The sequence below is a fragment of the Nyctereutes procyonoides genome, unplaced genomic scaffold (assembly GCF_905146905.1).
Source record: "Nyctereutes procyonoides isolate TBG_1078 unplaced genomic scaffold, NYPRO_anot_genome, whole genome shotgun sequence".
Lineage (NCBI taxonomy): Eukaryota > Metazoa > Chordata > Mammalia > Carnivora > Canidae > Nyctereutes > Nyctereutes procyonoides.
The window spans coordinates 19,184,463-19,199,387 of record NW_026575139.1 but is presented as its reverse complement, the minus strand read 5'-3'; the positions used below and the strand labels follow the sequence as shown (position 1 = coordinate 19,199,387).

General features: G+C 36.1%; 1 protein-coding gene across 6 annotated transcripts in view; it reads left to right on the top strand.

Annotated features, from left to right (window-relative positions):
• Positions 1–14,925, top strand: part of TSHR (thyroid stimulating hormone receptor) — a 152,600-nt gene that overhangs the window by 82,851 nt on the left and 54,824 nt on the right. For 2 of the 6 annotated variants that reach the window (XM_055304499.1, XM_055304497.1), the window contains exon 3: positions 3,835–3,909. The exons of the other annotated variants lie outside the window; for them this stretch is intronic. In XM_055304499.1, coding sequence (XP_055160474.1) covers positions 3,835–3,909 — 75 coding nt within the window. The remainder of the gene's footprint in view (positions 1–3,834; positions 3,910–14,925) is intronic. 6 annotated transcript variants of the gene reach the window in all.

Here is a 14,925-nt window from a genome sequence, read left to right as displayed (position 1 = left end):
CAATAGCTTGACTATTACTTCATTCATTCATTCAACAAATATTTATTTAGCCCTACTTTGTGTCCGGTACTTTGCTAGATGCTTCACATACAAAGCTGACAATACTCATGGAGCTTCCACTTTCCTTCCTAAGAGAGTGATGGTGTCAGTCATAGAGTGCTATAGAACTCATATAAGAAACATATCACCTGGATATAGAATGTGGTCAGGGAAGGCTTCCTGAAGGAAATGACACCTTGTGATCTGTATTATCAGGAAAGGAGATGTGGAAATACAGTTCTAAGCAGAAGGGAAAAAGTGGGCTGCTAGTTAAATTAAAATAAATTTGTTGAGGCTGGAGCTTAAGCTGGGATAAGGGCAGTAAAGAAAAATGAAACTGGGAAATGAGCAAGTTCAGAGCCTTGCAACCATATAAAGCAGTTTGAAATCTTCCCTTTGAGCCAAGCCACTGAGTGGTTACAAGCAGGGAAATGACAGATAAGGTGTTTTATAAACATTCCCTTGTGCTGTAGAAAGGGAGTCAAATGGAGTAAGACTGGAGACAGGAAGCTAGTGAGGAAGAGGGGATGGTGAAGTGAGCGATGATAGTTGAGGGAAAATAAGAAGTGGTCATGTGTGCTGGAAAGTTGATTGATTTGGAGGTGGAGGGAGATGGAAGAGAATTTCATCCAAGTGTCTGACCAGGACATCTGTGTGGTTGATGACCATATTCACCGCATTAGAGAGGTTTTCTGTGGGTTTGCTCTGAAGGGTCAGGGAACAAGTTAGGAATTCAATTTGGAGCATATGGCATTTGAGGTTCCTTTGAGGCATCAAACAAGCTATGTCCAGCAGACATCAGGACACAGACATAATTGTTCATTCATTCATTTGATAAATATTTATTCAGACCCTACAATGTGCCCGTGACTGTTCCAAGACATGAACATATGTCAGGGAACAAACAGACAAAAACTGATGTCCCTACGAAGTTTATATTCAAATGGAAGGAAATAGACAATAAACCAAAATCATAATAAATATGTAGGAGTTTAGAAGGGAATAATGGATATGGTAAGAAGACAAGAGCAAAGCAGAGTAAGGATGACTAGAAGTGCTGGGAGTGGGAGATGCTCAGGGAAAGATTCAGGTAGGGATTTTTTTGAGATTTGAGAGTCATAAAGGGACAGATGTGACTGGGACCAGGGAAGGGCATCAATGGGAGAGGGAGAGGCTAAGGAGAGTGAAGAACAAACAGCTTTAATAGCATGAGGTCCCTGAGAAAGCCAGAAGGGATAGAATCCAAACAGACTTGCTATAGGAAGATTGTCATCTTTTACACTATCACAAGAAAGCAGTAGTAAGAGATGAGGCAGGTGCAGGTAAATTAATAGGTTCATTGGTGGAGAATTCAAGGAATTCTCATCTCAAGGTTTCAATCTTTCCTACAAATTATTAAAAGACAATCTGCTAATATTGAGGGTGTAGAGTTAGAAATTTGAGGTTTGAAATAAAAGTGATGGGCAATAAAAGAGAGAGGGTTAGCTAAGATATACAGGACACCTAGGCAGATTTGTAGGTCTTGTTGAGACTTCCTCCATAGAGACCATGTTGGATTCTCCAGTCTGTTTAAATGTTCCCTGAACCACATCAGTGTGCTTATCACTCTATATGTTAATTCCATTTGCCTACCTATGTTACTCACTACTGTGAATTCCTTGAAGCCAGGGAATAGATCTATTTTGTTGATGCCCACTTACTGATGTAGAGTAAATGTTCTACGTAGAGTAAATATCAACAGATATTTGTTGAATCAAAGCACACAGCAACACATGAGTAATCGTTAAAGATCTGGTATGTCTAGGAGGCAAGAGAGAAATCATTTAGGTAATCCTAGATAGGTTTGCCTGGGACAGTACAAATTTCCACCTATTATTTAGGTGTAATTGTTAATAGCAGTCTCTGTAACTCACAAAAATATCCTAGTCTGAATGGTAAATGATATGTTCACCCTAGTAGTGATTACATAAGACTTGTAGACTAAGAAGAAATTTGAGGAAGAGGTAGGATCTGATTTTTTTCTGTTTATAAAAATGGGTAATCAAGAAGGAAATCACTTCTTTCATCCCACTGAATAAATGGTTCCTATATGTTGTCTTCACAATGGAACTCTAAGAGCTCTTTAAGGATGTATAATTCAGTTGGAGAACTAGAAATTCAGTTATTATGACATGGGCAGAATGACTATCCCAGTAACTCATTGAGAAAGCTTTATACTTCTAAACCAAGAAATTCAGGAGAAATTTTAGAGCAATAGATTTATCGTGAGTTAGGAAAACAATTTTGCAGCCTTCAAAATTAATCTTGTCCTTCAGATGGCTCAGCTTCATCCATTATAAATCTCTGCAATCTCTATACCATAAATTAATCTTTTCAATGTCTTCCATTGTTTCCTCTGTGTTAAAGATATATTTGGATCAAAAAAATTTATATAATGGTATCCACAAGTGGCAATGGCTTGGGAGACCTGATAAGTCAAAGGATAATTATTTAGAGATAGATAAATCAAAACAGAAAGTACAGGACCATTAGAATATTCACAATGTCCATGGTAAAAGCCAAATGGAACAGTCATAACTCCTCTCATAAACATTGTATTAATGAAAATATTTTAGTGACAGACTTAATTCAAACCATAGACGAGTGGTTCTCAGCCCTGCCTGCACGTTAGAACCATCTGGGAAGCTTTTAAAAATAAAAATATTTGCACATCATCCCTCATAAACTCTGACTTAATTATCCTGGATCATGTCTTGGACATATGTAAATTTTAAAGGCCTCCTGGGTAGTTCAACAGTATGGCCAAGGTTGAGAATCTATGCTGTGACTACAAGTGGATACCATCTATTAATTCTTAATTTTCCCAAATATCATAGAGATGCCTCTCAATAGAAAGCAGTCATTGAATTTGGCTGCATTAGTCATTCTCATTACAATAGAATTTGTGGAGAGTATTTGAAACAATATTCCCTGTGCATTCTTGACAAGTTGTACTTAGAAGTTTCTCTTTTCTCTCTTTTAATACTTAAAACTTTTATTTGAATTATCTTTTGCTTGCAAAGTTCAAGACAAATCTTGAATTTTCTACTTCATCAAAATAAAGAAGTCTTGAGTGGATATGTAATCACTACCCCATGGAATGTTCCATTAGAGAATTATAGATTTCTCATCTTCTTTGAAACTATATTTCTAATCCTATGATATCACATACTCCATTAAAAATACCTTTTTAAATTCTTGTGTTCTTGTCTAATGTCTTTCATTATCTGCTATTTTGAGTAACTCACCTATTCACTCATTTATTATTACCTTAACACATATTTATTGAGAGTCCACTACCTGCCATGCACTATGAAAGGCACTCAAAATTCAAAGGCCATCCAAAACACAGTTCTCCATTTCAGAGAATGTATAGCCTAATCAGACAACATAAATCAAATATTATCCAAACAACAAGAAAGTCGCCTGTGATAATTAGTGAAAGAAGTTCTTGGTGCAGTGAAATAAATATACTAAAGGGAAATTTGACCTAACCAGGAAATTCAGGAAAAACTTCTGAAGGAAGTATCAGTTCAATGGAAACTTAGGGATGAATAGGACCTATTGGGAATCTTTGAGGTATCACAGGATCTGAAAAAAGTATAACCAATTTTAACAGATTAGAGTGAAATCCTGTTGCCTGATCTAGGAAGCCCCTGATAGAGAAGTTTCATCAAAATTAATATGTTTGGGGTATGTATGACATTCACAATCCCACTAACTTCCTACTCTGCATTATATTTTTGTGCCATTCAGCTACTTGTCAATAGATGCAACTCTGCAGCGGCTGGAATCACATTCCTTCTACAATTTAAGTAAAATGACTCACATGTAAGTACAATGAAAAGAGGAGCATAGACCTCACCCAAGCCAATCTTGATTGATAATTCTGGAGCTTCAAATGGTTGAAACAGCTGGGTTTTTGACCATGGGTCAGAACTTCCATTTGTGATTAAATTCTTAACCGGTTCTCACAGTTTGTTAATCTGTCCAAAATCCCACTTCCCTGTTTGAAAGGTAAAGACAAAACTAGAGTTCTCCTCTTAAATTGTCATTTCATTCTATTACTACTGTGTCAGCAGATTTCATTGGTGTGGATGTCAATGAGTCAATTAATATTTACTGACTACTGACTTGATTCCAGGCCTTTGCAAGATTCTGCAAATCTAACATTTTTCCTCAGAGAATTGTAGCTTCATGAGATTAGAACAGGAGTAGTACTAAGAACTCTGGCCTTGGAGTTGGTTAGAATCAGGTTTGAACCCTGGCTTCCCCTGCCCACTCACTATCTAACCTTGCACAATCATGTAATCTTTCCTAGTCTCACATACCTTATTTGTAAAATAAGGGTAATTAGAGTGTTGCAACTTCATATGGTTAGTATAAATATTGAATGATATAAGCATGTAAGCCCATGCTTAGCACATTAAAACTAGGCAGTGTACTTCATAATTATTCAGGTTTTTTCTCTAATACATTACAATCAATTAAAAGTTGCACATAATCACATTGCATTCTCCTAAGCAGCCATCTAATTTTATGAAATTCTATGAAATATTAACTATTTTCTTGAAAAAACAAAAATACCTATTACTGTATACTTATATGTTCTAGGGGTGCCTGTGTGGCTCAATCAGTTAAGTGTCTGAATCTTTCAGCTCAGGTCATGATCTCATGGCTCATGGGGGTCTTCACTCAGTGAGGAGTCTGCTTGAAAGAGTCTGTCCCTCTACCCTCACCCCTACTCTCTCTCTCTCTTTCTCTCTCTCTCTCTCTCTCTCTCTCTCTCAGATAAATAAATATTTAAAAAGAAATACTAGGGATCCCTGGGTGGCGCAGCGGTTTGGCGCCTGCCTTTGGCCCAGGGCGCGATCCTGGAGACCCTGGATCGAGTCCCACGTCGGGCTCCCGGTGCATGGAGCCTGCTTCTCCCTCTGCCTGTGTCTCTGCCTCTCTCTCTCTCTCTCTGTGTGTGTGACTATCATAAATAAAAAAAATAAAATAAAAAGAAATACTATGTTCTAGACATCATGCTAAACATTTTATATTCTGTGCGTAACCCTCATTTAAGGCTCAAATCAACCCTATCAAGTAGAGATTATTTTTTCCATTATTTATATAAGAAAAATGTAAACTCATAGAAGATAAATATGTTTTCCTTAGTCACATGGTTACTAAGAGGGAAGAGCAGAATTTTTACACTATAAATGTCTTACTGGAAAATTCTTATCCTATGCACTATATTATACTGCTTTCAAGACCACTAAGTTTCAGAATGTTACTTCTAGCTATTGTAGGCAAACTTATATCAGATCAATCATTATTCTGAAAGCACCTAGAGAAGCTAGATAGAAAAAAATCTTTAAGGAGTTTTAAGGGGATTTAAGGGGACAGAAGCAAATCCCAAAAACATTTGCTTGTTTTCCTCTTGAGGTATTCTGTGAACTGTAACCCACAACGGAGAGGCTCAGGTGGAATAGAAGTTTAGGCAATCTCATAGGACTAGCAAACCAAAACTTGGATTTCAGGACTTGTAAAGGAGGATAATGCCTTAGTAAACAAAACCCCCAAGATTTTAGCTGGAATCCCTAAAGAGCTTCATCCCAGAAGTATGGAATAATGGGAAACAGATCAGCCCTCATGAAGACTAAAGCCTCACTTTGGATCAATAAAAAATAAACACGCATACAAAACAAAACAAAACAAGAATATATGGGAAAAAATCAAGAGAAGAAAACCAACAACAGAAAATGATCACAGGAGATTCAAATATTAGGATACTGGAGTGCTGGGATTATTAGGCACAAACTTTAAAATAACTATAATTACTTTATTCAAAATTTGAAAGAGAAGATAGAGAAGTTCAAAATAGAATTGGAAACTGTAAAAAGAATCAAATAGAAAAAAGAACTCAAGAATTCAGTAACTGAAATAAAGTCTAAACACATGAGTTTAACAACAGATTAGATACAGCTCAAAAGAGAATTAGTAATCTGGAAGATAAGTCAGAAGAATATTTCCAGCCTGCAGCATGGAGAAAAAAAGAAAATTTAAAAATATATGGCACAGTAGAGATTCTAGGGTTGCTTAGTCGATTGAGTGTCTGACTCCTGGTTTCAGCTCTGGTCATGACTTCATGGGTCATGAGATTGAGCTCCACATTGGGCACCATGCTTAGCAGGGATTTTGCTTAAGATCCTCTCCCTCTGCCCCCATGCTTGCATACCAGCATGTTTGCATGCTCTTGCTCTCTCTCAAATAAATAAATAAATCTTTAAAATATATAACACAGTAAAAAGTCTAGCATCCCTATCATTGGGTCTCAAAAGAAGAAGAGAGAAAGAATGATAGAAGCAGTATTTGAAGATAATTTACTAAAACTCATAAGGGAATCAAATTGCATATATAAGAAATACTACAAACTCCAATAGGATAAATACAAAGAACCCCATCAAGGGACATCATGGGAAAGATATTAAAAACCAAAGATAAGGGGTGCCTGGGTGGCATAGTCAGTTAAGGATCCAACTCTTGGTTTAGGCTCAGGTCATGATCTCAGGACCCTAAAATCGAGCCCCACATTGGGCTCCCCACTAAGTGAGGAGTCTGCTTCCTCTAACTCTCTCCCACTGCCCCTCTCCACATTCATGCACACACACTCTCTCTCTCTCTCTCTCTCTCTCAAATCAATCAACCGATCAATCAATCAATCTTTTTTTAAAAAAGACAAAGTGAAACTTATTAAAAGCAGCCAAAGGAGGGAAATACATACAAACTTTCAAAGAAGTAGCAACAAGAGTGATAGCTGATTGTTTATCCAGCAGAAAATATATTTCTTTTGGGACATCTTCACCCTTTTATTTGCCACCACTTTTCTCATTGATGTCAATAATTTGCCTTCATTAAGTTCCTTTGACTGAATATCTAGTGTTTCTCAAATGGTGGAAGTATCAACACTCACATGGTCAGCTGTTTCTCCTATGACTCCATTTACATTTAAGTCAAATTTCACTTCCAGCATTATCACGTTTTGTTTCTTTGCTGCCCTTTCATCTCTGCTGGCCAGTTCCCACTTTTAATTATCCACTTTTATAAAATGTCATATGGGTTTATCACTGGAAGCCAAGGAAACAATACAGCTGCACAAACAGCTTTACCGTTTGTGCATGAACGGAATAACAGATGCTCAGTGATCAATCACCAATGACTTTGAAAGATGTGGTGTAATTGGTCACCTATCATGATATGCATCTGTTATTTACATAGTGATGCACACATTGAAGAGCTAGCAGCAAAGTTTATACTTTGTGCAATTTTTCACAGTTAATATATTACAGTAGCCACATTTGAACCATGTTGTCTGGACCAGCTATTATTTCAATTGAACTAAATAATGTTAATGAATATTATGCATATTGGAACCATGCAGAGAAAGGACTACATATATCCACAGAATTAAGATACACAATGCTAAATAAACAAAGGATGGGTGGGTTATAAATAGTGTTAGAGTGTTCTGAAGTTCTTGCATTGTCTGAGAAATGGTAACAGTATTAATAAATAATGAATACATGTTTTAATCCATAAAGCAACAACTAAAATAATTGCAAAAGAATAGATAACAAGCTACTAGTAATGAGGAATAGAATAAAAATTAAATAATACAAGGTGCACCTGGGTGGCTCAGTGGGTTAAGCATCCAACATTGGCCCAGGTCATGATCTCAGGGTGTCAGGCTCCACGCTCAGTGGGGAGTCTGCTTTCCCTCTGCTTCTCCCCTGCTTATGCTTTCTCTCTATCTCTTTCTCTCTCTCATAAAAAAAGATTAATACCAAAGGAGCAAGAAATTATAATAAAGAAATTATGAAACAAATAGATTTAACCCCAAATAGTAAGTATTTAATAAGTATTTACATTAACTGCATTAAATGTAAAAGGACTTAATATTCAGATTACAATACAAAGATTTCCAGATAGGTTAATAAAAATAAAATTCAACTGTATGTTGCTAATAAGGAACATACTTTATGCACAACAATATTGAAAGACTGAAAGTGTATGGATAAAAATATTAACATACAAACAATAACCAAGAGAAAATGGATATAAGTATACCACTGTATATTAACCATGAAGTCTTACTATGTACAAAAGGGGAAATTTTATTATGATAAAAAGAATTACTACAGAAAGATACAATGATTCTAAATTTTATCTGTAGAAGTATAGCTTCAAACCATGTAAAGCAGAAATTAACAGAACTGAAAAAATAGATAATCCACCATCATAGTGGGGATTTGTTTCAACACAGCTTTATCTGATAGAACATGCATACCAAAAAAGTAAATAATGCTGATAAGAAATTAATAAGGTTTGAAGAACATAATTTGCAAACTTATCCTTATTGACTTGTATAAAATATTGTATCCAACAATTGCAGAGTGTACATATTCTTTTCAAGGATACATGGAATAGTTATCAAAAGTGAACATAGGTAAGGCTACAAAAGTAAGTCTCAATAGTTTTCAAAAATTAAAATCAAGTATGTTCTTTGGTAAACAATCACTTCTAAATAATGATAAGTCGAAGAAGAAATCACAATAGATGCTAGAAAACAATTTTAACTAAATGTCAATAAAAATATAACAAATCAAAATCATGAGATGTAGTTAAAGTCATAGGTAGAAGAAAATGTGTATAGCTTTAAAAAGACATAGGTTAGAAATGAAGGCTAAAAATAAATTATTTATATAGCTTTCACAAGAAATTTATAAAGGAGCTGTAAGTTGAAACTAAAGAAAGTACAACAATATCTAAGAGAATTGAGAATCTAGGTCAGTAAGGTCAATAGTTTAAATTCAAAACCAAATCTTCAGACTCCAAATATAATGTTCATTTATTATATCATCTTGATTCTCTGCCCCTTTCTCCAAAAAAAATCAAAGAAACTAACTTGTAACAAAGCTCTATATACACCCTGCTGCTCTTAAAATCAACTGTTTTGTTATCATTATGGCCTTTTCCTCATAAAGATTCTAGTTGTTAACATTTCTCTTAGATATACCAATTTTCTCCCTCTGAGCAAAAGAGTTTATTTCATAGGTCAAGGAAAACTATTAAATACTAAAAAGAGGATGAATTTGGAAGTGGATTTTTTAAAGGATATTTCTCTTATGTGTATATGAGGTATTCAGTCTGCTATCTTAGAAAATGGGAAAATAATGCATTTCTTAGGACCCCTGGGTGGGTCAGCAGTTAAGCCTCTGCCTTTGGCCAGGGTATGACCCTGGAGTGCAGTGATCCAGTCCCACATCGGGCTCCCTGTATGGAGGCTGCTTCTCTCTGCCTGTGTCTCTGCCTCTCTCTCTCTCTCTCTCTCTCTCTCTCTCTCTCTCTCTCTCTTTTTCTCTCTTGAATAAATAAATAAAATCTTTTAAAAAAAGAAAAGAATTCATCTTGCATTCTCAGATTTGCCTAATATACATTCTACATTATTACCTATAAATAGTTTTAGTTGGCACAAAGGTAAGTAAAAACTTTTGGATTCCTACCACACAAATGCTTAACATCTTTATTCTGTAATCATTTGTTAAGCAATGACTAGAAACAAAGCATTATGCTATTTGCATGAGAGAAACAGAGCTAAAAAAATCCTCTCCTCTCCTTCCCTCAAAGAATTGAAATAGAAAGCATGAAACCAAATGTTAATATAGAATGATTTGTCTCATCTACTCATCTTCAGCCCAACTTCCCTGGCACTCCCCAGCAGAGAACTAAAGCCCTCTGATTTATTTATGAAGCAGAGTCCCTTACCAGGTTGGATTTGCTGCAAGAATAGATACTGAACTAAGGCCATGCTGAGGGTCAACGTCATTGCATATTGCTAGCACTTACTGAAAAGCCTCAGTGCTAACATTAGTAGTTCAAGAACATAATGGTACTCTGTTGCATGGATGTCCTTCCTCAGCTGCCCTCCTTCTCCCTGTCCCTTTTTCAGTGACATGATTTGGTAAATAGGCTGACTTAGAGCCACGGGAGGAGTCGTAGCTCATCATCCCCACTTCTCACCATCCCTTCACTGCTTTTTCAACCTTCTCCTGCTAATGCACTGTACTTCTCCTATTAGCTGGCTTCCCAGTTCTTGCTTAGATTGTGCTCTCTGATAGGAATTGAGATGGTAAAAAATATGCGCTAAAATCATTGGTGACCTAGAGCTGGCTTTCCAAAGATAAAGAGCTATGTATTCATTTAGTTAAGTACAGTTATGTTTAACATTGTGGTCATTCCTGTACACATACACATACACATTCCTGTACACATACATGACCGTTCCTGTGGTCATACCACTGTACACGGGATTCAAAATACTGGATCATTTCATTCTTGCCCGAACCTTCTTCCTTTGGCCTCTGATTCCACATTCCTGGTCATCCTCTATCATATTGGTCTTTCACTGGCTCATTCTCCTTCCTCACTTTTAAACATTGGGGTTCCATATGGCCCAAAGCTGTGTCTTCTCTTCTTACTCTATGATTCTTCCCCATGTGACCTTATCCAACTATTCTCAAGTTTACATACCTAGTGTAGTCATCTCTTTTTTGCATTAGGCCATTTACCTATCAGTCTCCTTAATGTCTCCTCTGAGATGTCTCCCACGTATCTCACTACTTAAATGCTCCAAAAGGAAATCCACCACTCCTCCACTATTTGCTGAGCTGGTACATGGCACATCCATTTATCTTACTGCAAATTCCAGATACCTGAGAGTATCACTATACCTTCTTTCCTTATCACCCCCTACTAATCCTTCACCATTTCCTGTTGATTCTACTACTCTAATACACAAAAAACTTTGTATTTGCACAACCCCTGCACAAGCCATCATAATTTCTTGAAGTACAGTAATTTCATAGCTTAACTCATCTTTCCAGTTTAGACTTCCTCTAATCCATTTCTGCACAATAGCCAGTGATTTTGCTCTTAGGATAAATCCAAGGGTTTCAGTGAAAACTTCCATGCCCTAGACTACGTCTGCACCCCACCCCACCCCGCTCACCTATGCTTCTTCATCTTGCTCCATTCTTGCACACCTGTATTCTTTAATTCCTTGAACAATCCAAGATCTTCCCCGCCTGACGGCCTTCAAATGCTTTTGCCTGTGTCTGCAAAGTTTTTTCATTTCTCTCTTTGCCTACTAACTATAATAATTATTTATCTTTTCTTCCTGAATAATACTTATACATACCCTTGATTCCACCCCCATCTACATTAGATTCTTCACCTGAATCTATCATTGAATCATTTATTTTTGTGCTATAAAACTTAAAATTTGTGATAACAATACAAATGTGTAATGATAATAGTCTCCACAAGGCAGTATGCTATATGTACCAATCACCCACACCAGCAAAGAAACTATCAAACCAAAGCCCCACAATGGAACAATTAGGTATATTCTCAAAGTGCTCCTTTAAAATAATGAATTGAACTAGAAGGCCAGTCTGAATTAATGAGAAATCTGATTGATAGAACATTTGGTATATGTGTGTACAGACTCACATATGTTCAGCTATCCTTAATTGAGAACCTATTGTGTCCCAACACTATGCTAAACATTCAACACATATTTACTCAATCTGCACCAATTCTCTGAAGTAGCTACTGTAAGTTTACAGTAAAAGAAAAAAAACGGGTTCCATAACTCTATGGTCTTTATATATATTTTATGTAATTGGACCTTGCTTTTATATCCAATCTGATGATCTCTACCTTTCAATTGGAGTAACTCCATTGCATTTACTGCAATTATTGATACAATTGGATCAAAATCTGTCATCTTCTAATTTGTTTTCTATTTGTCTTCTTTGTTCTCTTTTGCTTCCTTTGTCTTCTTTTGGATTAATCAATTTGGTTTTGCTTATGTTTTTTAGTATTTTAATCAACTTTATCTTCTAACTTTTTCACTCTTTGTAATATTTTTTGTGGTTATTCAAGGGATTATAAAATGCATCCTTCATTTATCATAGTCTACCAAGAAGGCTTATTATACCAATACCCATGTTTTAAATTATTATAGCATTTACCTCCTCCCAAATTTTGTGGTATTTTTTATCATACATTAAATTTCTATATAGGTTATAAATACCAGAGTACATTACTAAAATTTTTAAGTTCTGACTTTCAAAGAATTTGAGTAAAGAGAAACTTGTCTCTTATATATACCCACATATTTAAAGTTCCAGTTTTAATTCCTGCCATAGATCCAATCATTTCTTTTAACTTGAAGGACTTCTTTTAGCATGTTAGTGTGGTTCTGCTGGCAACAGATTTTCTCAGCTTTCTTTATTTGAAGATAATTTTATTTTACCTTAATATTTGAAAATTATTTTAGCTGGGTATGGAATTCTGGCAAGGCAGTTTGTTTCAGCCCTTTGAAGATACCTTTCAATGTCATCTGGCCTCCATTGTTTCTGATGAGTCATTCCTGTTCTCCCACAGAATCATGTCCTTTTTCTCTGGCTGCTCTTAAGACTTTATGACTTTGGTTTTCAAAATAATATACCTAGGTGACATTTTCTTTCTTTCTTTTTTTTTTTAGATTTTATTTATTTATTCATGAAAGATACAGAAAGAGAGGCAGAGACACAGGCAGAGAGAGAAGCAGAGAGAGAGAAGCAGGCTCCATGCAGGGAGCCCAACATGGGACTCAATCTTGGGTCTCCAGGATCACGCCCTGGGCTGAAGGCAGGCGCCAAATGCTGAGCCACCCAGGTGTCCTGACATTTTCTTTCTATTTAATCTACTTGGGGCTTTCTGGACTTCCTGAGCCTATCAATTTCTGGTTTTGTCAAATTTTGAAATGTTTGTCCAGTATTTTAATGGACTACAGTGGAAGTGATATGCATTTTTAGGCCCTGTTTCTAAGAGAATTGGCAGCTTTTGCTTTAGATGCTTGGAGTTTTAAGTCACTATGTAAGAATTCTGCTGAAGGGGAGACCACATAGGAAAGCCCTGAATTATTATAAGAAGATAGAGAAGGGCCTACCTGAGCTTGGCTTTTTCTTTTTTAAAGATAGAAACTTAAGCAGACTCTGCACTGAGCATAGAGCCCTATATGGGGCTCAATCTCATGACCCTGATATCAGACCTGAGACAAAACCAAGAGGTCATCACTTAACCAGCTGTACCATGCAGGTGCCCCCAAGCCTAGCTTTCTAACAATCGCCTTCAAAGGGCCAGGCATAGAAGCACAGCTATCTTAGACTGTCTATATTGACCCAGATACCAGCTAAAAAACAACCAATGATCCCAGTGGATGCCACATGAAGCAGGAAAAAAGCCCAGTTTACCACTCCCTAAAATCCTAATCCACAAAATTGTGAGCTATATAATAAAACAGTTATTTTAGCCACTTAGTTTGGGGTAATTTACCATACAACAACAGATATCCAGAAGAGGTAGCAATTATATCTCAGTTAACAATGAATAAAAGGCATTGAGGATTTGTAAGAGAAAGTTCCAAGAGTGGCAGGTTTCTTTACAAAGTATTGAGAGTCTTAAGTGGACACAAATCAGTCCTCCTGGGTTTTAAACTTCAGCTGGGATATAGTGTGGCCCACAAAATATATACTTTGTTTTTCAAAGATTCATTTATTCATTTGAGAGAGAGAAAAAGGGAGAGAACATGAGCAGGATGGGCAGAGGGAGCGGGAATGAGAATCCAAGCAGACTCCACACTAAACATGAATAACCATTCAGGTCTGTACCTCACAACCCTGTCACAACCTGAGCTGAAACCACGAGTCAGACACTCAACCAACTTCACCATCCAGGTGCCCCCCTCAATATATATTTGGTAAAGACTTATACCAGTAAAATGATGAAACACTGGCCACTTCCATCTTCTATTTTATCTTTTCTATAAAGAAGCCAATAGCACATGGATTGTTGCCATTGTTACTCCTAATAGCAGCTACCAATTACTAAATCCTTTTTATGGGCAAGAACTCTGCTAAAAGTGCTTCACATATCTTAGCCTACTTAATCTCACTAAGTCTCAGTTTCCACTATATAAAATGAAGATAGTAACACATACCTTACAGGGTTCTTGCCCATATTTACTCTGCTAAGAATTTTCTGAGTCAGAATTTGACAGTAAGAGTGTCTGCCTTCAAAACTAACACAAAACCACAGTATCTCTTCAATTAAAAATGGAAATAAAGAAAATGCTACCGTCAGAAGGATGATTTTACTTTCATGTGGACTTTTTAAAAATCACAAGTAAATAAAAATTCTATAACTAGGTAAATAAAAAGTGTGATTTATGGCAGTGTAATAAGATTTACTATTCACTGCTTCATTAAATTGAGTCAAGTGGATTTATTGGGGGTTTCAAGAGTACCGGTCTTAGTCTGATCATTAGATAATCATGCAATTAGCTGTATGCATCTTCCAGGCAATTTGGAAAATCACTTTTTTAATGTCCTATTTCAAGTAGAAAATCTGGTAGTAAACCTACATTTTCTTCAATCTGCTTTAAAACTCTAAAGATACAAACTCTCCTTGATTAACATCTATTATTTAATTTTCAGTAAATTAAAAGATGCATCAATATCATGAATATCACCTTTCAGTTATAGATTATTTTCCCCTTAATTACAGAGTGCTATTGGTGAAATACTTCATTGATAATTACCAAAGTAGAATAAAGATTTCTCTCATTGAAAAGTCTTGATAATTTGGAAATAACTTTTTCTCTGAATTTATAGACTATTACTGAAAAGTTACTGTTAGTCTAAAAATCAGGACTTTAGAAGCTAAGGATCTAGTATACACCAAGAGCTTTGA